Genomic DNA, 26258 nt, shown 5'->3' with positions numbered 1-26258 from the left:
AGACATTGTCTGCGATATCACCTCGGTGGAAGCGGACGTTAAATAAATCTATTTCACACACATTAAGCACATACAAAATATTCTTGTTAAAAAGATCCCATGACCTGGTTTTATTTTTTAATTCTCATTAATTTCATTAATTAACACACGTAAATATTTTAGCCTAGTTAGAGGAAGTAAAAAAATCTAAATGAATCCCTAAATGTGCCTTAGGCTCATTTATCAAGTACATTATCCTGATAAAGTTTATAAAGCAATCAGAAATAATACTGGATAATCATACATGTGTATTTAACTCTAATGTCTTTCACATTTATTCAATTTCAAATCTTTTGTTTGAAAATTCATAGAAATGTCTAAGTCACCCAAATTATCTAATTTAGTTCCAGTTTACAGCTGACCGTAAAATTTTGATATACATACAAGCATCCAATTTGCAAACTTTTAATTTCCCAATCACTGTTTAAAAATAAGCAGCCCGATTGATTATTGATGTATAATGATTAATTGGGTGTTATTTGAAGATTAAATGATACCCGGGTTACAGTGGTAAAGGACACACAGAAATTTAAATGAATTTTTATGTATGTATTTTTGTATTGCTGATGCCCTAAATAGACTTTAATTTAAATAGATGTTTATGAACATATTTTTGTGTTGTAGATGCCCTTTAAATCAATGTTTATGTATGTATATATCTGTTGTATTATAGATGAATGTTTATGTATGTATTTGTTGTATTATAGATGAATGTTTATGTATTTGTTGTATTATAGATAAATGTTTATATATGTATTTGAGTATTATAGATGAATGTTTATGAATTTATTTGTTGTATTATAGATGCCCTACAGATGGTAGAAATAGCGTACGCTTTAACATTATCAGCGTCTAAAATACCCTACAGTAAAGATGAACGGGATGAGAAAGTATTTGAATCAATAGTGACCAGTATGGTAAGATACCTTGCCTCTAAACATATTTAAAACCAGACTAATAGTCATTTTACTTATGGGGGGTTGGATGGCCGAAATGTCTCATTGAGTCAACTGACGTGGTTTTGATTCCCTGGTTGTACGTGAAAAAGAGTAGGGTTGCCTGTCCAACCTCGTTGATTTTCTCTGGGACCTGGGTCCTCCGTTCCTCCCACTGCTAAAGACCTGTATGCGCAAGAAAATTATTGAAATAAAATTGAACCATATATTAGTCCCGAAATACCCTAGTTTGTGTCGAGTGGATGTTAAACCCCATTTCTGTCTCTGTCTCATTTTACTTATATAAATTAAACAAAGATTTTTTTTATATAAACACTATTTTATGGATTTGAGGATTGGGAAACATTCAAAGCCTATATAATTCTTTTAAACAAATATAATCCTTTAAGATACATTGCCCGAAAGTAAGGCAAATGTGCTATATATGGAAAGTATAGACCCCCAATCTTACTAGAAAAATATTGGATTACCTAAAAAAAAACCCACCCATGGGGCAAGCACTGGGCAAAAATGTCAGGGTTTTACTAACCCACAACCCGACTGTTATCTGCCAGTTTATTGTGTGCTAGCTTGACTGAGGGAGCGGGTTAGGCGGTTTTGGGAACACTGAGGGGTATAAAACATACAACAGTCTCTGCAATTAGATGACAGATAAAGAAGTTGGGAGAGGATATTCCAAGAATTTACTTAGGCTTTAGTAACTGTAACCCAGGTATCATTTAATCTTGTGTATCTAGCACTAATTTCTTTCACATTCATTTAATATCCAATCTTTGTTTAAAAATTCATAAAAACTGTTTAAAATCACCATAAATCGTTTAATTTGTACTTCTGTCCAGTTTAAATCTGACTATTCAATTTTGATAATGAGTGTCCAATTTACAAGTGTTTCATTTCTCAATCATTGTTAAGAAATAAACAACCCAATTGATTATTGATGTATAATGATTAATGTTTGGACAGTGGTCACGAAATTAAATACTTGTAAATTGGACACTCATTATCAAAATTAATCAGTCAGCTTTAAACTGGACACAAGTACAAATTAGATGATTTTTGGTGATTTTAAACGGTTTATACAAATTTTTAAACAAAGATTTGATATTGAACGAATGTGAAAGAAATTAGTGCTAGATACACAAGATTAAATGATACCTGGGTTACAGTGGTATGGTAAATGAACAGTAAGTTACATGTACATGTATGTAAAATACATTCTGAAAATTGGACCCTCCCTTAATGAACTGAGGTGACAGACATGGCGTCTAACAACAGTTTATTTATAGCTTGAGGTATCTCCCTGTGAACACAAAGTTTTGAGAAGGATTTGAAGCACATTTTCTATAGTTTGAATATGTTTTTAGCTCAAACAGAGCTAACATTAGAAGCATCCTAGTATCATTCTAAATCTTGTATATTTTTAGTTTGGTATCGAAACAGAGCTAACGTTGGAGGCATTTGAAAGTTGGTTAAATTGGAACTGTCCCCATTTTTTTTGTGGAGTACACAACTGGGTATTCAGTATATTAACCGGATCTACACTTCCATCAGAGTTGGTAAGTCCTTGCTAACATTATATTGACAGCTTCTGTATTCTCATACACCATTGTCCTGGAAATGTGTAAAATCACTTTAAAACCATGTATCAGATTACATTAACCCTTTGTACCCGAGCGGCCAAAAGACCGCTGGAGTACCAAACAATCAGTAGCCAATCGGTAACGAACAAGTATCTGTGGCGGCTGATATACCGGCAGCTTAGTATTCTTGCCAAGGTATTCTTGCCCTTTTTTTTAGACTGCTCGGGTCCTAAGGGCTCATAATATTACCCAAAAAATTTTTGGGTTCATTTTTACCCTGGGAGGCTAGTATAGAGTATATAAGCCTAATGTCGTTCAGGGTGTCAGTCTCCAAAGGGTTAATATATGTATGTGCTTTTAGATCCATTTTCGACTATTTTAAAATTCCAAAGAATAGAGCCATATGCCCTTTAAATCAAATCTAAAAATGTACCAATGCTTTTTCCATTTTATTCACCTATATGACTGACAAGCAATCTGTAGACTATGGTGAATATCTTAAAGCACATTTATATACATGTAATATAGTTATTTTGGTTTTATTTCATAATTTAATATGCAAATGTATATATCTTAATGTTTGGAACTTACTGTCTATATATATATGTCCACCATTGTTTATTGTATAAAATTTAACTTGTTCTGTCTGATTCAGTTTATTGAATGAAATATTGGTTTAAAGATACATTATGTAAGATTAAGATAAAGAGCTAGCAATTCTGGCTATAATAGATAATTGAAAATGAATAATTTGAAAATTTCATTCAAATTACTCTATTGCGAGCGAAGATATTAGCCTTTGAAGGTTTGACAAGATGTGTGCAATAATTTCAACCTCCGTACTGGACTGGTTGTTCGAAGCTAAGTCTCGCTCCTCCATTTTTAGCTTAAATCAAAATATGGCTGAACTGTTCTGATCTATTTAATATCGGAGAAATCCCATGCCATCAAGAGTTGATTATGGCCTGGATCAGTTAATTAACGTCTAATTAATAATTTAGATAACATTTTAGGCCTAAAGAAAGACCTGCAATAGGCAGATTTAGCTCTTGCATAATGTATGTTTAACTAAACGGCAATAGAATGATATATCTACTGTTTATTAAGTCTTTGTTTGTTTCTGTTGTCATAGGAAACAGCTCCAGTTCCACAGTTGGAAGGTTTTGCGGAAGGTAGATATCTGGTAACCATGGGAATGTTGTGGGTACTATCGGCAACCATTCCTACAAGTTTTACACGAACTCCTACCGGTGAAACGTCGTCCAATAATCCTCTACTTAATTCTTATAATCTGATTATGAAACTGGTAATAGTCTAATCTCTTTTAATATTTGGGTGTGGGTGGGTGTGGGTGAGATGATTAACGCGTGCGGGCAAAATCATAAGGTCTGTCATTTATTCAAGTGGTGTGGTTTTGATTCCCCGCTTGTACGTCCAACCTCGTGGGTTTTCTCCAGGCTCCTCCCACTGCTAAAGACTCCTACCTACCTGTGTTAGTCCCAAAATGACCTAGTTTATGTCGAGTGGACGTTAAACCCCATTTCTCTCTGACAAGGAACAATATTTAGTTGTTTGGATGGGATAAAAAAAAAAACGAGGTCCCATGTACATGTTAATGTGCACGTAAAAGATCCCTTGAAAGTTGAGATTCGATATAATAGTAGACAGTAGTGCCACTATCCAGGCAAAATTTCTTTCATAACACACTGAATGGCATACATGGATATCCGTCCTCATTAGCCATTGTTGGTGCGTGCCTAAAAGAAGCATGGAGTATGCCCATTTTCATTAGCTCTTGTTGGTGTGCGCCTTAAAAGAACCATAGCGTGGATTATGTCCATTTTCATTAGCCCTTGTTGGTGTGCCCCAAAAAGAACCATAGCGTGGATTATGTCCATTTTTATTAGCTCTTGTTGGTGTGCGGCTAAAAGAACCATAGCATGGAGTATGCCCATTTTCATGAAGAAAACTAATACGTTAAACCCTATTTTGTTTCATGAGAAAAAAGAATTTGCTTTCAAATTTATTATCATATTGATATGTTATATTTGTATAGGCTAGATTAACAAGAATCATCAAAATTTATAATCATATGATGGAATCTACATGTATATTTTATGTTTGTGTAGGCTAGATTAACCAGGTGTCAGAGTTGGTCATTATTATACAGCAGCTCACAGCATGGTCAGTCGTTAAACAGGTAAGTTGTAGTCTTGACAACCAGGGATTATAATCTACTAGCGGATAACGCGACACTGCCTGGGTTGTACCTGTAACTCTGAAACCGGAAGTGATATGCTAACGCCACCTAGTGTATATTACTCCCCGGTCCGAGCTAACCCCTATACGTCAAATTTCAGCCTCGGGACAGCCCTAGTGTAGCCACCAACCCTGAACAGACAGGCCACAGTCACAAATATTAGCAGAGTTGGGGAGGGGGGCCCAGTGGTTCAGTTAGTAAGACATTGGCTCGTTTACCTGGAGGTCCCGTGTTCGATCCCTGGGTTGACTGAGAAAGTTCATCAGGATTTACCAAGGTGGTTCCCCCTTATCAGTGGTGCGGGACGGAGGTCATTTCAAGGGACAATGTATAGTTGTTCGGATGGGACTGAAAGTGGAGGTTACCGTATACACATTAATGTGCACATAAAAGAAACCTTGCCACTGTCTTGGCAAAATTTCACTCATAGCACACTGTATAGCATACTGTATGAATGTATGCCTGTATTCGTGAGCCCAGACAGAGCCAAACAGTAGGACGTTAAAACGCATTTCATTTCATTTTTAATCTATGAAACTTTTCAAATTACAATGGTTTTTTCATGGAAATATTTGGCTTATAAGTCTTACAAATGTTCTGTTTAGTTTTCTTGTGCATTGAAAAATGAATTAATTAATATCCAGATAATTTGGAAATATCTGTAGATGATTGGATGTAAGTGTACCGCTGTTTATCATCGTAAATGTAAATTTCTGTTATTATAACGGGGGTTGGATGGCCGAATGGTTATCATAAGGTCTGTCATTGTATCAACTGGCGTGGTTTCGATTCCCCAGTTGTATGTGACAAGGAGTAAGTTTGGCTGTCCAACCTTATGGGTTTTCTCTGTGTCCTCCGGTTCCCCCCCCCCCCTACTGCTAAAGAACACTACGCGCAAACGAATTATTGCAATAAAATTGAACAATGTGATAGTCTCGAAATATCCTAGTTTGTGTCAAGTGGACGTTAAACCCCATCTCTCTCTCTCTCATTATAAGCCACATCAATGAAGATTATTTTGTTGACAGGTGATTTTCAATTGTCGTCGGAATCCGTCTGCTTAAATAAAATTGAGAGTTATGCCCCTTTATTTTCTGTAAATATGTCGGACAAGAATAAATTTGAAATAGCAACACTGGTTTGAAACTAAACATTAAATACAGTAACCTCTGCTAAAACAGCCCAACCGGTCAATACCTGAGTTATAGGGCATGCTACTTAGTCAAAGGGAGACAACTGCTTTATCTATGTTCTTATTGTATGATTATCCAATCAATGTATTTATTTGTAGATTTACTCATCATGTGACATCGTATTCTGGACCAACCATGACATTTTTATCATTTGAAGGAAGAAATCTTTACTGTATAGCTGCTGATTGTGGCTGGAGGTTGGTTTATTATATATTTCAGATTTGGGGTAAAAATAGTCAGGGCCCCGATTCACGAAATCTTAACTAAAGATAAAATCCAAATTTTAGTAGATACCTCAGTTTTGATTGGCTAAGCACTATAATCAATCTAATATTATCCAATCAAATAACTAAAATTTTGATTTAATCTTAGTTAAAATTTCATGAATAAGGCCCCTGTTTTCTTTAGGGATACTTGATTGACAATCCGAAATTGAATGTTCTCAATCCCAAATATAGTGACAATCGAGTTAAAAGAAAATATGTCGACCAACCATGACATCTGAAACATATTGGTTGTGTTTAATTCTGTCATGATTCTACGCACATTACCTGTGACTGGACTAGAATCCGCATCACTGCAATCGAGCATCTGCTTGGAACCTGTATATCAACATCTTCAATAGAAGACTTTGTCTCACTTCAACTCTGTACATCTTATCAAGGCCTTCACGTAATACCCTGCATATTTCGGTAGCCTACTAATTTTGATTGGGTGTTCACTCAGCTTGAGAGTCTATTAGGTTCCTCGATCATTGCGAATACCAAGTCTTGCGCTTTCCAGCAAAAATGTCTACCTGTGATAATCGAGTTGCAAAGTTCAAGGCTCATTCAATAATTCAATGTCAAGGTTTCTGTGGAGGTTGATTTGAGCATGTTTGTGTCACAATCTCTGAAAGTTTATAGAGAAAGTTTATCAGACTGTATGATGTTTTATAGAGAAAGTTTATCAGACTTTGATTTTTTATAGAGAAATTTTATCAGACTGTTTGATGTTTTATAGAGAAAGTTTTATCAGACTGTATGATGTTTTATAGAGAAAGTTTATCAGACTTTGATTTTTTATAGAGAAATTTTATCAGACTGTTTGATGTTTTATAGAGAAAGTTTTATCAGACTGTATGATGTTTTATAGAGAAAGTTTATCAGACTTTGATTTTTTATAGAGAAATTTTATCAGACTGTTTGATGTTTTATAGAGAAAGTTTTATCAGACTGTATGATGCTTTATCGAGAAAGTTTATCAGACTGTATGATGCTTTATAGAGAAAGTTTATCAGACTTTGATGTTTTATAGAGAAAGTTTATCAGACTGTATGAGAAAGTTTATCAGATTGTATGATGTTTTATAGAGAAAGTTTATCAGACTGTACGATGCTTTATAGAGAAAGTTTATCAGACTGTATGATGTTTTATAGAGAAAGTTTATTAGACTGTGTAATGTTTTATATTTATAGAGAAAGTACAAGTTTATTTGGAGGACCTGATTGTATGTTAATACAGTTATCCCCTGTCTATAGAGTTGTACAAGGTTTGTATATATTACCTAGTTTATAACATCCACTGATTTTCTTTATTCATGTTTTTCTTTAGGGGGGTTGGATGGCCGAATGGTTAGCAAGTGCGCATTGAGTCATTCGGCCTGTAATTAAGTCAACTGGCATGGTTTCTTTTCCCTGGGTGTACGTGACAAGGAGTAGGGTCGCCTGTTCAACCTCTTGGGTTTTCTTCGGGTCCTCTGGTTTCCTCCCACTGCTAAAGACCCCTACGTGCAAGGAATTTGTTGAAATAAAATTGAACCATATGTTAGTCCCGAAATGACCTGCTCCTACTTGTTTGGAATTCCAGCGCTATAATATGACGATTCTTATTTTATTTTGGGGGGTTGGATAGCCGAATAGTTATAGTGCGTGCGCGTTGTATCATAAGGTCTGTCATTGAGTCAACTGGCGGGGTTTCGATTCCTGGTTGTACGTGCCAAGGTGTAGGGTTGCCTGTCCAACCTCATGTTTTTTTTTTAGGGTCCTCTGTTTTCCCCCCACTGCTAAAGACCCCTTTGCGCAAGCAAATTATTAAAATAAAATTAAACCATGTGTTAGTCCCGAAATGACCTAATTTGTGTCCAGTGGATGTTAAACCCCATATCTCTCTCTCTCTCTCTCTCTCTCATATTTTATAGATTGTTAATAGAGCTGATTATTAGTATTTTAATTGCATGTATTTAGCTGAAAATATTATTTTTATTTTGTCCCATAGCTGGTGAGAATATGTTATTATGGAATGAATATTCACGTGATTTACCTAAAGGTATACAAGTAGGTAAAGGTGATCAGAATAAAGTCATATTTCTACCACAAGATTTTGAACAGATAGAACATTATGGTGTTTCCTGTACGCTACATAAAATAGAGGTTGGTTTAAATTTATTTCATTTCTATATACCCTAGGTGGGGGGAGGGGGGAGGATAGCCGAATGGTTAGCACATGCGTGCTGTATCAGAAGGTCTGTCATTGAGTCAACTGGCAGGGTTGTACATGACAAGGAGTAGGGTCGCCTGTCCAACCTTGTGGGTTTTCTCTGAGTCCTCAAGTTTCCTCCCACTACTATGTGCAAGCTAATTATTGAAATAAAATTGAACCATGTGTTAGTCTCGAAATGACTTAGTTTGTGTCACGTGGAGTGGACGTTAAACCCCATTTCTCTCTCTTTCTCTCTCTATAACCTGGGGGGGCTGAGTTTTGTTTCTTTTTTTGTAGCATCTGGACAACCAGACATTAGATTAGGGGATGCTGGAGTTCTATTGTCCCATCCATTGCACTACTGATACTAAGATTGATGTGGGACATATTGATAGGACTGCAACGATATGCTAACCTCTTGATACGATACGTATCACAGTATTTTCTCTTTTCAAATTTACTTAAAAAATAAAAAGGAGTATATGATATTTAATGGCGACACACCACATTATTATCCACAGCTTTTCTATCTGTGAACCAAACCATGGCTTGTATATCGAAATATACCATCTCAGGGTATATCATTAAAACCCTACATATTGGTGTGAGCCAGTGCCTTTCTCACTGGGTCACCATGCCCCATCCAATAACAGAGCCTTAGATCGGGAGTAATGGTTGATACATTCTGTTCAACTAGACGTTTATTAAAATAAGCATTATAGCATATAAGCCTGCATTGCCAGGAATTGACCTTGCCGGCGATTTCCCCAAATGCAATTGTCTTGCTAGCAAAAACGGTATTGTGTGTGAGGGAGGATGTACTACTTAGTGAACATAACATAGACGGCATCCAATTTGAATAAATTATGAAATATTTGGTATTTTTTTTAAATAAAATAAAAATTTTATTTGGTTTGTTTTCAGGTGTGGGGATGTGGAGGTGCTACAGCTAAAGAAGCTCAGATACAACAAAAACAGTGGGAAAATAAAGATACGCAGAGGCATCAGAGTAGAAAGGTTGGTAATAAACCAATCTGATGAAAATACACATCTATATTTCGTTTTGGTCAGGTGTTCGATCCCTGCATTGGCCGAGAAGGTTCATCCAGATTTTCCGGCGTGGTTCTCCCTTATCAGTGATGCAGGATAGAGGCCCGACAAGGACAGCTGTCTAGTCGTTGTGATGGGACGAAAAACCGAGGTCCCGTGCACACATTGGCTTGCACGTAAAAGATCACTTGACAGTTGGAATTCCATATAAGAGTAGGCCATAGTGCCGCTGTCCGGGCAAAATTTCCCTCATAGCACACAATAGGATGTTAAACCCCATTTCATTTCATTTCGTTAATATTGCGATCTGTATCTGAAAAAGGTGGTGTCATTCCTTTTGAGACTACACCTTTAAATACGGGAATCGAGAAAAAGTGAAATGATCTCATGGTGAGCTTAAAGGAGCTAAATCCCTATTCTTTGGCACCTAAAAATGGACACAAATGGGGTTGCAACACATATAATAATGTAAAATGAATGTATATAAAATGATTTCCATTCAATCTTTTCTGTTTTTACTGTAATTTTTAAACAGTTATGTTCGGCAAAATATGCAGAGTCTAAATTGAAGGGCAATCTTTGGAATCTAGTTATTCCAGTCTACACCATTAGTATTCCCCTGTGGGATATGTTTAGCCTCGTTCATCGAGTCGAATGACACTCGGAAACATACTGGCATGCAATTTATGTGCCAATTTTTAAATTTTCATCTTGTCTTAAATATTGGATATCAGAAGCTCATTTTTTCACAGTAAGATCACAACATCAATGTTGATTTAAATTGACTAATAATTCTTGTTTTCAATGTCGAAGACAATGGATGGTATTGAGTTACAGACTTGCCCCATTTAAAGGGAGTTGACAAGGCAATATACTCATTAACTCCCATGTAAAATCATAACAATGTTTTAATAATAATTTTATTTCAGTTGAATTTAGACCTGGATGGAAATTGGCAAGAAAATCCTGACAAAAAGTTATTAGAATGGGGAGGTATTGGTACCAGCCATGCACAGAGATGAAGTGGGAGGAGAAAGTAACAGCTGTGTATTTATATGCATTTGTGATATAACTCTCAATTTCTTGTTTCTAATCTAGTAATAACAGGATAATTCATGAAAGAAAGAAAATTTATTTTAATGAATTTTAAATTGTCTACAAGAAGAAATTGGTGATAATAGTTGTAGCATATTAAAGAATTTTTGCTTAATATATATATATATATATATAAATATATAAAAATATATGTGTATATAATTTACTAGTCCCTATAAGTCAAATAGTCCCTGTAAATAGCCCCTGTAAGTCAAATAGCCCCTGAATTTGGTTGTTAAACAGACAAAAATGATTATCCAGGTCTGTCATGTATAAGTAGGGATAAATGCATTTAGTTTTAGACAGGTATCCCCGTCCTATGCTATGGTTTTAGACAGGTGTCCCCTCCCAAGGCCTACGGTTTTAGACAGGTAACCCCTCCCAGGTATCTCCTCCTAAGGCCTATGGTTTTCGTCATAGTGACTTTGACTTGCTGTTCAGGGTTTATTCAAGAAAACTTAAGCTAAAATATTTTGAGAATGCAGGCTTTTCATTGGCCAAAAGGTAAAATTTGTGCTATGAGTTGAGTGCTAGGCCAATGAAATCATAAGGTTTGTCATTGAGTCAAGTGGCTGGTTTCGAATCCTCGCCTGTTCAATCTCATAGGCTTTCTCCATGTCCTCCGGTTTTCTCTGGGTCTTCCAGTTTCCTCCCACTGCTAAAAGACCCCTAAGCACAAGTGAATTATTGAAATAAAATTGAACCATATGTTGGTCCCGAAATGACCTAGTTTGTGTCGTGTGGACTTTTAACCCCATTTCTCTCTCTTGTCTTAAATGTTTTTTTTTATAATTGATATTTATTAGAGTCCCACTTGCTAAAACAATATTTAAAGTAGCAATATAAAGTTAAATAAAAAAAAACGTGGAGTCTTCACATTTAGTTAAAGTATACAAATTCAAGTACAAACCAGCACATTTCTCAAATACAAGGTTTGAAAACTCTTGATTGGTTTTCACCAAAATAAGTTTGTTTAGATAAAGATGTTTATTTTGATTTAAATTCAACAGTTATTAGGCTTTAACATATTGTTGCCATGGTAATATAAACTATGACCTGTATATATTGAAATTGTTATGCATTCCTTCTATGAACCACAATAAAGTTATTTAAAATAATAAAATATTTTAATAAATGTTTGTCGTTAGTAATTGTGGATGTGTAACCATGAGCATTTATAGTTTTATTACAAGCAGAGAGCCAGGGATTTGTGGTTTAGACATGGGAGTAATTAAAATGAAGGGCATATATTTTTGGAGCTTTCCGGAAAAGTATCATTTGACAGATTAGATTTGATCCAACCATGTATGGTGGTCAGAGGTGGCTTCCATAGGTAAACCAGACAACTGTCTTCGACCCATTAGATAATGAATAACATTTATAACCAATCCAACGTAATTCTGATAAGACAGTTCGGAGTGAATGACGACCAGTCTATTCCGAGGTGTCAATGTTCCGATGTATATCGTTTGACAGCTGATCTGAACCCGAAACCACACCATGAGCGCAGGTGTGGCTGTCGGGACACGATGCTACATCTGTGCACATCATCGGCCAGTTGACACAATTGGTATTGGCTTCTTTGCGTCAGGGTAATACAAAAAAGGGTTCTGTGAAATCCCAGTTTTGGTGCTTTGACAACATGATCCCGAGCTGCCGTATATAAGTAGAAATTATAAGGTCTGTATAGGGCCTGGAGGTCGGGTGTTCGATTCCAGCATTTCGAGAAAGTTCATCCAGATTTTCCGGCGTGGTTAACCCTTGTCAGTAATGCAAGGCGAAGGGGGTGGGACGAAAAACCGAGATCCCGTGTATACATTGGCGTACACGTAAAAGATCCCTTGACAATTAGAATTCGATTTAAGAATAGGCCGCAGTGCGGTACAGGTGGATTGAGATCTGACATGATTCTCGTATCTACACCTATATTCCGGGTTAATTTTTTTTTCACTGAAATTCATTGCCCGAATAGTCTCACGGAACATAGCCGTTTGTCAAAACATTCCTAGGCTCAATGAGTGTATGACGTTGGCTCGCATGTTCCGTGTTCGATCCCTAGGTTAACCGAGAAAGTTCATCGGGAGTTGTGGTGCAAGACAAAGATTCTGGCGATTGACAACGTATAATCATTCGGATAGGAAGAAAAAACGAAGTTCCGTGTACACGTAAAAGAACCCTTGACAGTTGCAATTCGAAATAAGAGTAGGCTGTAGGGCGCAGGCCAGGCAAAATGTCTCACATAGCAAACTGCATGGCGTATGCCCGTCTTCATTAGCCAAGTTCGGAGCAGAAAAGTGGGACGTTAAACCACATTTCATTTCATAAGGTCTGTCATTGAGTCAACTGGCGTGGTTTTTGATTCCCCAGTGGTACGTGGCAAGGAATAGGGTCGCCTGTCCAGCCTAGTGGGTTTCCCCCCCGTTCCTTCCACTGCTAAAGACCCCTACGCACAAGCGAATTATTGAAATAAAATTGAAGCATATTTTAGTCCCGAATTGACCTAGTTTGTAACAATAGAATCACTGGTGTCCAACATGTATTAAAGATACATTATGCAAGAGCTAAATCTGCAGGCCTGAAATGCTATGTAAATTATTCATTAGACATTAATGAACTTACCAAGACCACAATCAACATGAGATTCAATCGGATGGCTGCGATATAAGTAGATTTAATTATTTTTTGTGGTTGATGCGGTTACCGTAAAAATAGATAATCGAGACTTTGTGTATTGTAACAACGGTAATAATGGCAATCGAGACTAGTCTATAATTGTATTGCTAATATCTAGGCTCAGAGTGAAATAATTTGACTGGAATTTTCCGCATATTCTCTTTTATCATCTATTTTTTAAACTATTATAACGAGTACTGTCAGAGTGGTTATTTGACTGAAATATTCAGCATAATATTCTCTTTTTATTATCTATGTTTTAACTAATATAGCTCTTTATCTAATCGGGGGGGGGGGGGGGTGGCTGAATGGTTAGCACGTGCGCGCTGTATCATATGGTCTGTCATTGAGTCAACTGGCGGGGTTTCGATTTCCAGGTTGTACGTGACAAGGAGTAGGGTCGCCTGTCCAACCTCGTGGGATTTCTCCGGGTCCTCCGGTTTCCTCCCACTGCTAAAGACCCCAACGCGCAAGCGTATTATCGAAATAAAATTGAACCATATGTTAGACCCGAAATGACCTAGTTTGTGTCGAGTGGATGTTAAACCCTCTCTCTCTCTCTCTCTCTCTCCCCCCCTCTCTCTCTCTCTCTCTCTCTCTTTCTCTCCCTCTCTCTCTCTCTCTCTCTCTCTCTCTCTTTATCTCTTTATATCTAATCTTACCTAATGCCCCCTTAAGGTTATCGCCGATTTATATTTAAAAATAACAAAAAGATGTTTGAATTTTTATTTGTGTTAGATTATGGTGGAGAGCTGTTGTTACTCTTGTTATGAATCCGTAGGAATCATTTCACTGACTACACGTTCCATTATGCACCGTCCACACGCCGCGTATCTGGCCTCTACAATATATCAAAAAAATATCAACACAAACCCCTAGGATACACATGACACTAAAAATACTTGAAAACAGTGAAGGTTTGAACAGAATAAATATTCTGACTGATAAAAAAAAAAACAACACAAAATAAAAATATATATTGTCATCATATTCCCTTAACAAAACCCTAAGATATACTTGTACTTCTTCTCAATTACCCTAGGGTATACATTTATTCTCTCTACAAAACCCTAGGGTATACATTTATTCCCTCTACAAAACCCTAGGGTATACATTTATTCTCTCTACAAAACCCTAGGGTATACATTTATTCTCTCTACAAAACCATAGGGTATACATTTATTCTCTCTACAAAACCCTAGGGTTATACATTTATTCCCTCTACAAAACCCTAGGGTATACATTTATTCCCTCTACAAAACCCTAGGGCATACATTTATTCTCTCTACAAAACCCTAGGGTATACATTTATTCTCTCTACAAAACCCCAGGGTTATACATGTATTCCCTCTACAATACCCTAGGATCATAGGATGTACACATATTTCCACTACACACCCTGGAATTATACACGTATTCTTTCAACAAAACCCTGGGTTATACACATATTCCCTCTACAAACCCTCAGGGTTATATAACCTAGGTTATACATGTGTTCCCTCTACAAAACCTAGGTTATACACATATTCTTGTACAAAACCCTAGGGTTATACACATATTCCCTCTACAAAACCCTAGGGTTATACATGTAAATGTAATCGCTCTACAATATATACATTAATATGTCAGTTAAAGATTTAGAGTAAAAGACACACGACAAATATCGGGGTTTACCAGTTTGTTTAAAGGTTTAAATATGTTTTAAGATAAACAAATTGAGAGACTTACGAGCAAATCATTAAATCAAAAGTACAGTAATTAGTATATGTTACACCGTCACTGCCACACACAGGTGCCCTGGTTAAAACACCACAATGTATAGTACGACAATCTCGTATTGGTGAACTCCAACAACCTGGAAATAAATAAATAGTTGCAACTATAATAAACAATAAACCAGTGATTCTTAACCAGTGTGTCGCGACATTTTGAACAGCACACTAAGAAAATGCGAAAAAACATGTGATCCCAATTGTGTATTCACTACTGATAAGTTTATTGCTGTGTTTTCTTTATTTAGTTTGAGTCATTCAATGTGTCAATGACTAGGTATTTACGGATGTATGTCGTCTATGACTTGCCATGTTTCTATTTGGTAAAAATTCAAATATTTTTCATTTTATATTTAGCCAGACGTGCAGCTATTTTTTCATGTGTTCCAAGGTGTGCCTTTCGCAAAAATAAGGTTGAGAACCACTGCAATAAATAAAGGCGAAATAGTTGGTAATCGGAAGATTGTTTAGAGATGTATGTAAGGATTTTACTTAAAATAAAATGAAATGGGGTTTAACGTCCTACTTTTCTGCTCCGACTAGGCTAATAAAGATGGGCATACGCCATGCAGTCTGCTATGAGAGAAATTTTGCCCGGCCTGCTCCGTACAACGTACTCTTATTTCTAATTGTCCCCGGTTGTACGTGACAAGGAGTAGGGTCGCCTGTCCAACCTCATGGGTTTTCTCCGGGTCCTCTGGTTTCCTCCCATTGCTAAAGACCCCTACGCGCAAATGAATTATTGAAATAAAATTAAACCATATGTTAGTCCCGAAATGACCTACTTTGTGTCGAGTGGACGTTAAACCCCATTTCTCTCTCTCTCTCTCTCTCCCCCGAAATTTTTGGAAAACTAGACGCTCTAAAACGCACTCTGTGGGTATTTTCAGCATCATTTTCTGGCAAACAATTCTAATCCCTGAGGCAGAAAATGATACGAAATCTAATCTAAAGACAAATCTTTACGCCACCGTTCACGATTTATTCTCTCATGTACACTACAAGAACTAGAAATATTTACACTACTGAGATTTCAGCTCCGCCTCCATTCCCAGTAGTGTTCGAAGACTACGTAAAGTCTTTGAGCAAAATGTGTATTCAATTGGATACACAAATGTACAGGCCTACAAATCTTTTAATTTATATAAACTAAAACAAGCCACACATACAGCTAAACATATCAATATTCAATCCCAATTGAAATAAATGTAACATTTTACAGTATTATTCATTGGTGATTAAAAATCCGATGGCAAAGGCGATTTTTCCCACGTTAAAATTCAAAAATGGCGACCACATATGAAATAATAACTTTTCGCTTTTTTAAAAGTTAAATCTAGCTGTTTATATTGTTCTCATAGCTATTTTAATGATTCACATAGTACCAGGACCGACTATATAACAGAACGCCGCTGGCGTGAGCCGCTAGAAGTGGGAGGGGGCTTTTACAATTTTTTTAATTTTTGTTACAAAATGATGTCTAAATATGCATTCTCAGCGATTCTGAGGAATTTTTTACCAATAACAAAATAGTTCAGAGAGCATTTTTTTAATCGAAAAAAACATTCAATAAAGTGTTTAATATATTTAAAACTAAAGAACAGTACACTTATATCCACTCTAGATCTGCCCGTTTCTTTTCCCCTTGTCTTCTTTCTGGACGGCCCATGACAGGTTTTAAAAAATGTCTTTTCCGATAAATTTCCTAAATTTCTAAAAACCATCTTCAGCCAAAAAAAATTCACCTACTTGTAATAATAAGTACACGATTCTTGGCTCATTAAAAATAGAGGGTTCGAGTCTAAAATTTTAGATTTAAAAAAAAATACGTTTATTTAGTATGGCAGCAAATCTAGCAATGAAGGGTTCCCCTGATATACAAACTAAATCCTTTATCACCCAGTATACCAGATAAAAACAAAATCTCAGTTATTCCTTAACCCTTTTTTAATACTCAGCATATCAGATATGCACACCTACATGATATACATATTATTATAATCCCTATGGAATATTTTAATTATTTACTGTTATAATATGAATTATCACTTATTCCCTGTTAAATAAAAATCAATCACCGGGTGCAGCTGTAGGACCCTGACCTCAAGTGCCTGGGACCAACTCTACACTTTCTGAAATGTCAATAAAAGCTCTGGAATTGTTTCAATTTTAAAAAAAATTAACAGTAAGCAAAACATGGAAAATAAGTGGTGGGGACACAGTATATCATATCCCCACCACTACAAATACTGGTGGGGACGCGTCCTGGTGTCCCCACCTTGATCTGCGTCCATGGTCACTCGCCAGAATCTTTGTCTTGCACCACAAATCCCGATGTACTTTCTCAGTCAACATAGGGATCGAACACGAAACATCCTGGCCCCGAGTTCACAAAGCATTCTCAGACTTAAGTTGAGAATTTGCTCAACTTTCAATCAGTTTATGAGAAATATCTTTGATCCAGAAACACAAAACTTTGCATATAGTTTCTTATTGATGTATTTGATACATTAAAACAACAAAATTATTATAAAGGGCTATATTTTAGTTAAATTAAGGCGAACAATTTTGAGTAAATTCTCAACTTAAGTCTGAGAATGCTTTGTGAACACGGGGCCAGGTTAGCGAGCCAACGTCTTACCCATTCAGCCAAAGAATTTTTCGACAAACCGGAATGTTCCGTGATACTATTCGGGAAATGAATTTCAGTGAAATATATTAACCGGGAATATTTGTGTAGATACAAGAATCATGTCAGCACTCGATCCACCTGTATCGCTGGCACTATCACAGAGTTCAGGTCTTATACATATGGGGGGTTGGATGGCCGAATGGTTAGCACGCGCGCGCTGTATCATACGGTCTGTCATTGAGTCAACTGGCGGGGTTTCGATTCCCCGGTTGTACGTGACAAGGAGTAGGGTTGCCTGTCCAACCTCGTGGGTTTTCTCCGGGTCCTCCGGTTTCCTCCCACTGCTAAAGACCCCTACGCGCAAGCGAATTATTGAAATAAAATTAAACCATATGTTAGTCCCGAAATGACCTAGTTTGTGTCGAGTGGACGTTAAACCCCATTTCTCTCTCTCTCTCTCTCTTATACAGATTTGGAGGATAGGTCTTTGCATCGGGCTCGGCCGTGGGGGAGGGGGGGCATTGGTATCCAGGTCGCCGAATGGTTTACGCGCGAGCGTTTGATCGTAAGGTCACTGAGTCATCTTGTGTGGTTTCTATTCCCCTCTTGTACGTGACAAGGGGTGGTGTCGCCTATCCAACCTCGTAGGTCCTCTCCGCCCCCAACCCCTCACTGCTAAAATCCCCTAAGCACAAGCGAATTATTCAAATAAAATTGAACCATGTTAGTCCCGAAATGAACTAGTTTGTGCCGAGTAGACATTAAACTTCATTTCGCCCTCCGCTCTCGTTTTGTCACCTAAAGTATTGGAAGATAGATCATCCAGTCGTCTAAAATATTGGTAGACGGGTCATCCAGACGCTTCGAATATATATCACTCACCCGTTGTTAAAAGTAAAACGATAGTTAACACCAAAATCTTCATGATGTTTCAGCCCTTTTCTGGTCAAGCGTTTGTTAATCAAAACAGTACTTTACTTTAATAGTAACTGTTGTCAACCCCATACAACTAGTTCGTCATGAGACTGTACTGATAACAGCAGGCCGAATATCGATATTACAGTACTACTATTGTGAAATACTGGTGGCTCAAATTTATGGAAGACCATATGGGACACTATTGATGATTTTGTGTTTCTATGTTCCAGTGTAAACATTTTGTATTATTTTAAACTAATTTTTGTTTTTATGTCAACATTTTATTTACCAAATCAACATTTATTTACCAAATCAACATTTTAAACCCGAAATTTATTATATGTGTTTTATCGGGGAAATTTATATAATTAAATATTAAAATTAAAAAATAATGTATTATTTTGAAAGAAGAAATAAGTTTTACTTCTTTCTTTATTGTGTTCCTTGTTCTGCTCCGTGATTCTATCCCAGGTTATTCGATCCTTAATATAGATACCATTAGCACACAGGAACTTATTATAAACCAAGAAAACACAGCAAAGGCAATATTCTTACTCCTGTTTATTATCTATATTTCTGGAACAGATACATGTAAAGACACACAGAGTAGGATTTCGATGAAGACAAGCAATAGACTCTTCCACTTCTGAGTTGGACCAGGAAAATGTATAAACCAATTTTTTTATAATTTTTCTGGAACATTAATAGTTTATTTTATCATCTTTTTTAGAAATATCTTATCAGACCCCTTTATCTCCCTTAAGATTTTCGAGGACGATGAAACTGTATTTAAATACAACTGAGCAAAGTCGAGGGTGATGACGGATGTGTGTGTAAGAAAAGTTTATCACAGTGTCAGAAATATTATAGTGGGCCCAAGATCTTGGGGCCTTAGACGCCATCCTGCCAAGTCTATAGGTACATCTTGAGGCCCTAGATGCAAGCCAAGCTACCAAGCCTATGTGTAATTCCTCAAATGTTGACACAGTAACTATGAAATAAGGATTGATACAAGACCCACATGTGCTTAATATATCTTATCTCAATTTGATTTTTAAGAGCTGCGCCAAGCTCATGTATTAATTTAGTATTGGACAATACGAGATTAAAAATGCAGTATGTAAGAGCCAAATCTGCACATTCTAGGTCTCTCTTTTGGCTTATCAGCTGTTATCTTTTATATAAATTTATTAATAATACATTTATTTACATGGCAAGCCCATAAAGAGGTATCTAGACCACCGGATAGTTAAGATTTTCAACAGAGTGAAATACGATCGCCACTTAATAATTTAATTTAAAAATGGATAATCGAGACAAGTTTTATTAACGAAATAACATGAAAATCGAGACTACGTAATACTTCAAACATTCATAACTTCGCTCAGAAAAAAAGTTATTTGACTGAAAATTTCAACACTATCCCTTTTCATTATCTACATGTATTTTTAAACTATAAAATCGAGATCGTCAGCTCTTTGTTTAAATCTGACATAATACATCTTTAATATAAGAGAACATGGGGGTTCTGATTTTAACGGCCGTTCTACTTTTTATACATAGACAAAACCAGGGCGTTTTTTTTTTGTTTTGTTTAAACATCCTATCTTGGAACCGATATTATCTGGTTTATTTTTTATCACGAGGTCAGTGTAACGAAGTAAGGTGTTAATCGTGATAAGACAACAGTTTGTTGATAGAACTAAGACAACATGAAGCTTCTGATTTTAACCGTCGTTCTTCTTTTTACAGCAGGTAAGCAAACTTATTTATATGGAATATTCTCCACATGACTACACTATAGGGTTATTTCGTGCCATTGTTTTACAATTGTCACCAGAGGAGGTTGGAAGGCCGAATGGTTAGTGAGCGCATAGTATCCTAAGGTCTGTCATTTAGCCACCTACAGTAGGATCGCCTGTCCAACCTCGTAGGTTTTCTCCGGGTCCCCGCAACGCGCAAGTTCCGAAATGACTTTGTTGGCAAAGCCCAGCTTAGGCATGGGTCTGAGGCGCCCAGGCCCAGGGCCCGGCGGTTTACGGGGCCCGGCGGTTCATGGCCTAAAGAGAAAAAAATCAAATTCCAGAAGAAAGTTTCACGGCAATCGATCTAGCGGCGCGAGGTCGGGGACTGAGCTATCCCTCAACCTTCTCTGTGAAGTTCCACTCGGTGATCGGTCGAGGCTTCTAGCGGCGCAATGGGCAGAGACTGGGTGAGTCTGCAATCCCTCAACGTTCTCTGTGATTGGCCGAAACCCATTCAAAAGGATATGAAATAATCTAGTCAGGCCCAGGGCACCGCTCTGGCTAAGCTGGGATTTGCTTGTTGGTGTCGAATGGACGATAAACCGTATGCCCAAACACTGTCGATGTTACGTAACATGACTTAAACGTATCTCAAAACTTTATCCGTTTAACATGGCGTAACCATTCCCCTTTTAAAATCGCGTAACCGTGTGTCCAAACATTTTCCGTTTAATATAAACGTAACCGTAGGCCAAAACATTAGCCTAACCATTCAATATGACGAAGTTGTATGTCCAAACATTGTATTTTTAACATGACGTAACGGTATGTCCAAACATTGTATTTTTAACATGACGTAACGGTATGTCCAAACATTCTCTGTTTAACATGACGAAACCGTATGTCCAAACATGCGCCGTTTAACATTACGTTACCGTATGTCCAAACACTCTCCGGTTAATTTGACGTTACCGTATGTCCAAACATTCTCCGTTTAATATGACGTTAACGTGCAAACATTCACCGTTTAATACATGACGTTACCGTATGTCCAAACATTCTCCGGTTAACATGACGTTACCGTATGTCCAAACATTCTCCGGTTAACATGAAGTTACCGTATGTCCAAACATTCATCGTTTTATATGACGTAACCGTATGTCCAAACATTCTCCGGTTAACATGACGTTACCGTATGTCCAAACATTCTCTGTTTAACATGATATAACCGTATGCCCAAACATTCACCGTTTAATATGACCTTAACGTGCAAACATTCCCCGTTTAACATGACGTAACCGTATGTCCAAACATTCTCCGGTTAACATGACGTTACCGTATGTCCAAACATTCTCCGTTTAACATGACAGTTCGCGCGAGCGAGTATCCCATAACTTTCATAACTCTGCATTTCCTTCATTGGGACACTGATTAATTGTTGATTTATTAACCAGGCAGTCTGTGTTGTCCAATAACAGATGATCCATGTCTTATTATTTGTTCCTTTATTTATGCTCCGATGATATTTATTAAACAGGGTGTTGGTGTGCTCCAACAGCGGAGGATCCATGTCTTCGTGCTTGTCAATTCATTTGGATGCCAGTCTGTGGTGATAATGGTGTAACCTACAGTAACTTCTGTACCATGAAATCTCTGACCTGCATGTACGTTTTTTTCATTTTTTTTTTATCCCAATCATTAAACAAAACAATAAACTAGATAATTTTGTTGTAATCTGTTTGTCGTCCAATTTGTCAGTTATATATTGACAAATATATACAATGTATACACGGGACCTTGGAGGTCGCGTGGCTGAGAAAGTTTGCCCTTATCAGTGGTGCAGGAAGGAGGGCTTGAGAGGAACAGCTTTGTGGTCGTTCGGATAGGTCCCGTGTATACATTGGCGTGCACGTAAAAGATCCCTTGGCAGTTTGAATTCGATATAAGAGTAGGCCATAGTGCCGCTGCCAGGGCAAAATTTCCCTCATAACACACTATATGGCGTATGCCCGTCTTCATAAGCCCACTTTAGGAGCAGAACCATAGGACGTTAAACCCCATTTCATTTCATTTCATTTAATACACAGGCCACAATCCTGTGCAATACAATTATTGTTTAGTACTGAGAAAGGTTTCGACTGGGCTCCAAGCAATAGTTCAAGTTGCCGCTGTCAATTTCGGCCTTGACTTTTGTTTAGTTCTTGTTTTTGAAACCGCCGTACCGGGACGTTTTTTTTTTGTTTTTTTTTTGTTAACCCTGCTTATATTGGCAAGTTTAGCAACTGTACCGAGACGTTTTTTTTTTAATCCTGCTGATGCTGCAACTTTAACCGCCGTACCGAGACGTTTTTTAATCCTGCTAATGTTGCAACTTTAGCAGATGCCGAGAGATGTTGTGTTTTTGAACCTTGCTGATGTTGCAACTTTAGCAGCCGTACTGAGACGTTTTGTTTTATTATATCCCCAAAAAGTTTGGATCATGGAGGCATTCCAAATCCTCGGACCAAGGGATACAATTTCCGAACTACCCACTATCTTGCCTTTTATATGCATCTTGTTTTCATTTTGACAAGTTAAAGGACAATATTGGTGTCAGTCAGTATCACATATGTGATAAAACTGGTTAAATACGTTCCAAATATAATTTTAATACAGAGATCATTGCTACGATAGATGCGTTGTGAAACTTTCAAACATGGTAATAAAAACATGGTAATGCACGGACTTTTTCTATTTTTCTCGTGAGAGTCAATTATTTTTTGAATTGTCAGATATCCTCCCTCAGTCTCATATACTTTTGGTCTTCGAAGGAATTGTTAGTGAGCAAAAATTTGCCCGTGAATCTGTTATCACTCGTCACTTCAGTCAGTTATATACAGTAGAAGGATAACTCGTGTTTTCCTTTTGCGTTCGTCACTTCCCTTTCATGAATGCTTCATAACGCATCTATTGTAGCAGTGGCCTTTGTGTTAAAATTATATTTGGAATGTGTTTAACCAGTTCTATCACATATGTGATATTGTCCTTTAATATTGTAATTGTCAATCTCGCACCCAGAAGACTTGGCCTTAATGCGCATAATATTTATTTCGCGAACCTTCCGAGTCCTGTAAGGAAGGGCCATTTGAAGGCTTGACATATTGTACAGGAAACATTAAAAGTGTTTAGTCAGACATGAAATGAAATGTCCTAATTTCCTGCTCCGGTTTTGCTAATGAAGACGGGTAAACGCCATGCAGTGTCCTGTTCTTTTTCTTTTCCGTGCACGCCAAATGGCTTGCACCATTGACAAGGGGGAACTAGGCCGGAAAATACGAAGGATGCCAACGCCTGACTCACTGAGCCACAGCGGCTTCGTGTTTAGTTAGAATATATGTATTTCATAAGGTTTCTGATGATTGTTGTTGGTGGTTTTTTTTACACATTTAACGTCCAATACGTTGTACATGATATTATGGACTGGTTGATTTAATTAAGTTATTTACATGTTGTTAATCACCGTTGTCTTATTTATTATAGGCAAAATATCCAGGTGGAAGTAGCACATGATGGAGTTTGTGATACCATTCCACAATTGTAAAGGAAGAGTCATCATCGCTCAAGACAAATTGTGTAATATAATACTGGCATTGTGAAAAATCATTGTTTATTTTTTTCTTTAAATATCTCTGAGCAAAGAGATAAGCGCGAATAAAGTTGTTTTCAGAACAATGCTGAGAGATCTGTACAATAAGCACAATTCTTATCCATAAATTACAACCATCTTCTTTCTATTGTAAAACATAGGATATGGCCGGTATTGATATTAATGGAAGAGTCGCCAGTCAATAATAACGGCATCTGCTTTTGAGAGTCATCGCTAGAAGCGTCATTATCATTACTAGCGATTTCTAGAGAAGTTAAAACAGTAGAATTACCACCATCTTCTTTCTATTGTAAAACATGGGGTATGGCCGGTATTGATATTGGAAGAGTTGTCGCCTTTCAGCAACGTCTATAATAACGTTATCTGCTCTTGAGGTTCATCTTTAGAAGAGTCCTTATTACTAGCGATTTCTAGAGAAGTTATCAATATATTTTGATATTTAGCCGCAAAGGGTGATGGACACTAGTGTCGGGCACCTTTCTCGTAGTTGAACATACTCGATATGTTAAATCTCGGAAAGTTATTTGAAGCTCAAAATTGGGATTTCATTTCGCATTAGGCACCAGGTTAATTGCCCCTGCTTATTCGTTTTGAATTGGTTTAAATTAAAGCTACAATTTCATATTTTTAAGTTATATTTTTAAAATGTATTAAAATAAAGCCTTAAAATCGATGCTATGTATAAACAGTCCTACCTTGTTAAAGAATAATCTTATTAATCCTATAATTCACTATTGCCAGTTGAGAAATTGGCAAAAATATCATTTTTAACTTAAAATTCAAACGTTTGGAGATAGCTATTCCATGTAGGGAGTAGAAAAACAAGGGAGGTAATTAGGAGGTAATTGTGTTATTATTTCCGGTGTGAAATACTTTTGAGTGTAAGAATGATATCTATGATCGTATAATAGTGAGTTGACAACCTATTGAGCAAAAGACATAGGCATAATTATGTTTTGACTTTCTTAGAAAATATTAAATTGTAGCTTTAAGCAATGGTTTTAATAAGCCCTTACATCTTCTGAAAACCAAGCATCTAAATATATATATATATATATATATATATATATATATATATATATATATATATATATATATATATCTCTTCTAAAAGCGGGCGTAAACGTCGACTAATCTTTTGGTTGGAAAAAGTTATGTACGCTTTTATTTTAGTGAAACGAGCATTGTGCACCTTTATTACTATGTAATTATTCGCTAAGGTTATCTCATAATGCATCTAAAATATAGGCTAATACGTTTTGGAATTCTTGTTGGCTTGAATCCTACCGATGGGCCCTACCACGAAAGCCAAAACAAGGAGTAAGAATCAAACACCAGATTTCACCAGCCTTAAATGATGTCACTGTCATAAATATTACTAGCCACATTATTTATCTCGTGGTAGCTTCCCAAACGGTAGCGGATCTAGAAGCTGAGAATGGGGGTGGAGCGGGGTCTAAATCTAGGACGCCATCAACAACCCCACCCACAATGAATGCCAACAAATTACAGGCCATAACACTGAGCGTCCATTTCGCCTCTGCTGTATGAATTGGCAGAACATTTGTACAGTCTGTCGCCTTAGAATGGAGCTTGAACGTAGGCTACTTGTTGACAACTATACTATTAAAGTAAGGAATTATACTGATCTACAAACGCTTCGACCAGAAGAGGGCTAAAACAACTTTAATAATAATTTAAAAAAGGTTTTAGATATTGATTTGCAGAGGAAAACAGTTTATATTGAGAACTAATTAACTCCCCTGCCACAATTCACCTCGCATCACATATTATTGCAAAAATGGAATATGTCTCAGGCGGAGATTTTACTAACTGGAGTACTAAAGTTCTCGTTGACCGTTTATTTTATCTCAATATTCACAAATTTTATGTTCAAAATATTAGTCCCGAAATGACCTAGTCTCTCTCTCTCTCTCTCTCTGTGCGCGAAAGATCTACGAATGACATTTCCTAAAGATGTTGTGTATGTAGTACACGCCATACTTTAAAACCGGGAACCTTTGATAACAACTGTATGTGTACGGTTTTCAAGGTATGGCTGGCTAGTCCACTTAAACCAAAGTTATTCAACAATCTCTTAAAAAGAATTTGGTAACCTCTCTCTCTCTCTCTCTCTCTCTCTCTCTCTGCGCCTCTGTTGGGAATTTTACTGTCAACATAAGCCTATGCTAGTCTATGCTTTCAATATACGTAACCTTGACCTAACACAGGTATATCGC

General features: G+C 36.9%; 1 protein-coding gene and 2 long non-coding RNA genes across 3 annotated transcripts in view; 2 read left to right on the top strand and 1 right to left on the bottom strand.

The window, feature by feature from the left end:
• LOC126824930 (uncharacterized) overlaps nucleotides 1-11752 on the top strand; it is a 29262-nt gene extending 17510 nt beyond the window's left edge. Inside the window, exons 4-12 of the mRNA XM_050554384.2 lie at nucleotides 844-956; nucleotides 2420-2551; nucleotides 3708-3881; nucleotides 4705-4775; nucleotides 6127-6225; nucleotides 7485-7558; nucleotides 8284-8438; nucleotides 9412-9504; nucleotides 10467-11752. Of these exons, the coding sequence (XP_050410341.1) occupies nucleotides 844-956; nucleotides 2420-2551; nucleotides 3708-3881; nucleotides 4705-4775; nucleotides 6127-6225; nucleotides 7485-7558; nucleotides 8284-8438; nucleotides 9412-9504; nucleotides 10467-10559 (1004 nt within the window). The 3' untranslated portion in view covers nucleotides 10560-11752. The remainder of the gene's footprint in view (nucleotides 1-843; nucleotides 957-2419; nucleotides 2552-3707; nucleotides 3882-4704; nucleotides 4776-6126; nucleotides 6226-7484; nucleotides 7559-8283; nucleotides 8439-9411; nucleotides 9505-10466) is intronic.
• A 2265-nt stretch (nucleotides 11753-14017) lies between these two features.
• LOC126824998 (uncharacterized) lies at nucleotides 14018-18787 on the bottom strand. Its single transcript, XR_007681735.2, has 3 exons — nucleotides 18592-18787; nucleotides 15034-15160; nucleotides 14018-14146 (listed from the first exon to the last, which is right to left on the bottom strand). It is a non-coding gene; the product is annotated as an uncharacterized LOC126824998 (long non-coding RNA).
• Nucleotides 18788-20278: 1491 nt separating this feature from the next.
• LOC126825007 (uncharacterized) lies at nucleotides 20279-24011 on the top strand. Its single transcript, XR_007681746.1, has 3 exons — nucleotides 20279-20382; nucleotides 21910-22036; nucleotides 23892-24011. It is a non-coding gene; the product is annotated as an uncharacterized LOC126825007 (long non-coding RNA).
• Nucleotides 24012-26258: the final 2247 nt, after the last annotated feature.

The sequence above is a fragment of the Patella vulgata genome, chromosome 6 (assembly GCF_932274485.2).
Source record: "Patella vulgata chromosome 6, xgPatVulg1.2, whole genome shotgun sequence".
Lineage (NCBI taxonomy): Eukaryota > Metazoa > Mollusca > Gastropoda > Patellidae > Patella > Patella vulgata.
Note: the sequence above shows the minus strand (reverse complement) of the source record. Positions and strands in the feature narration are given on the sequence as shown.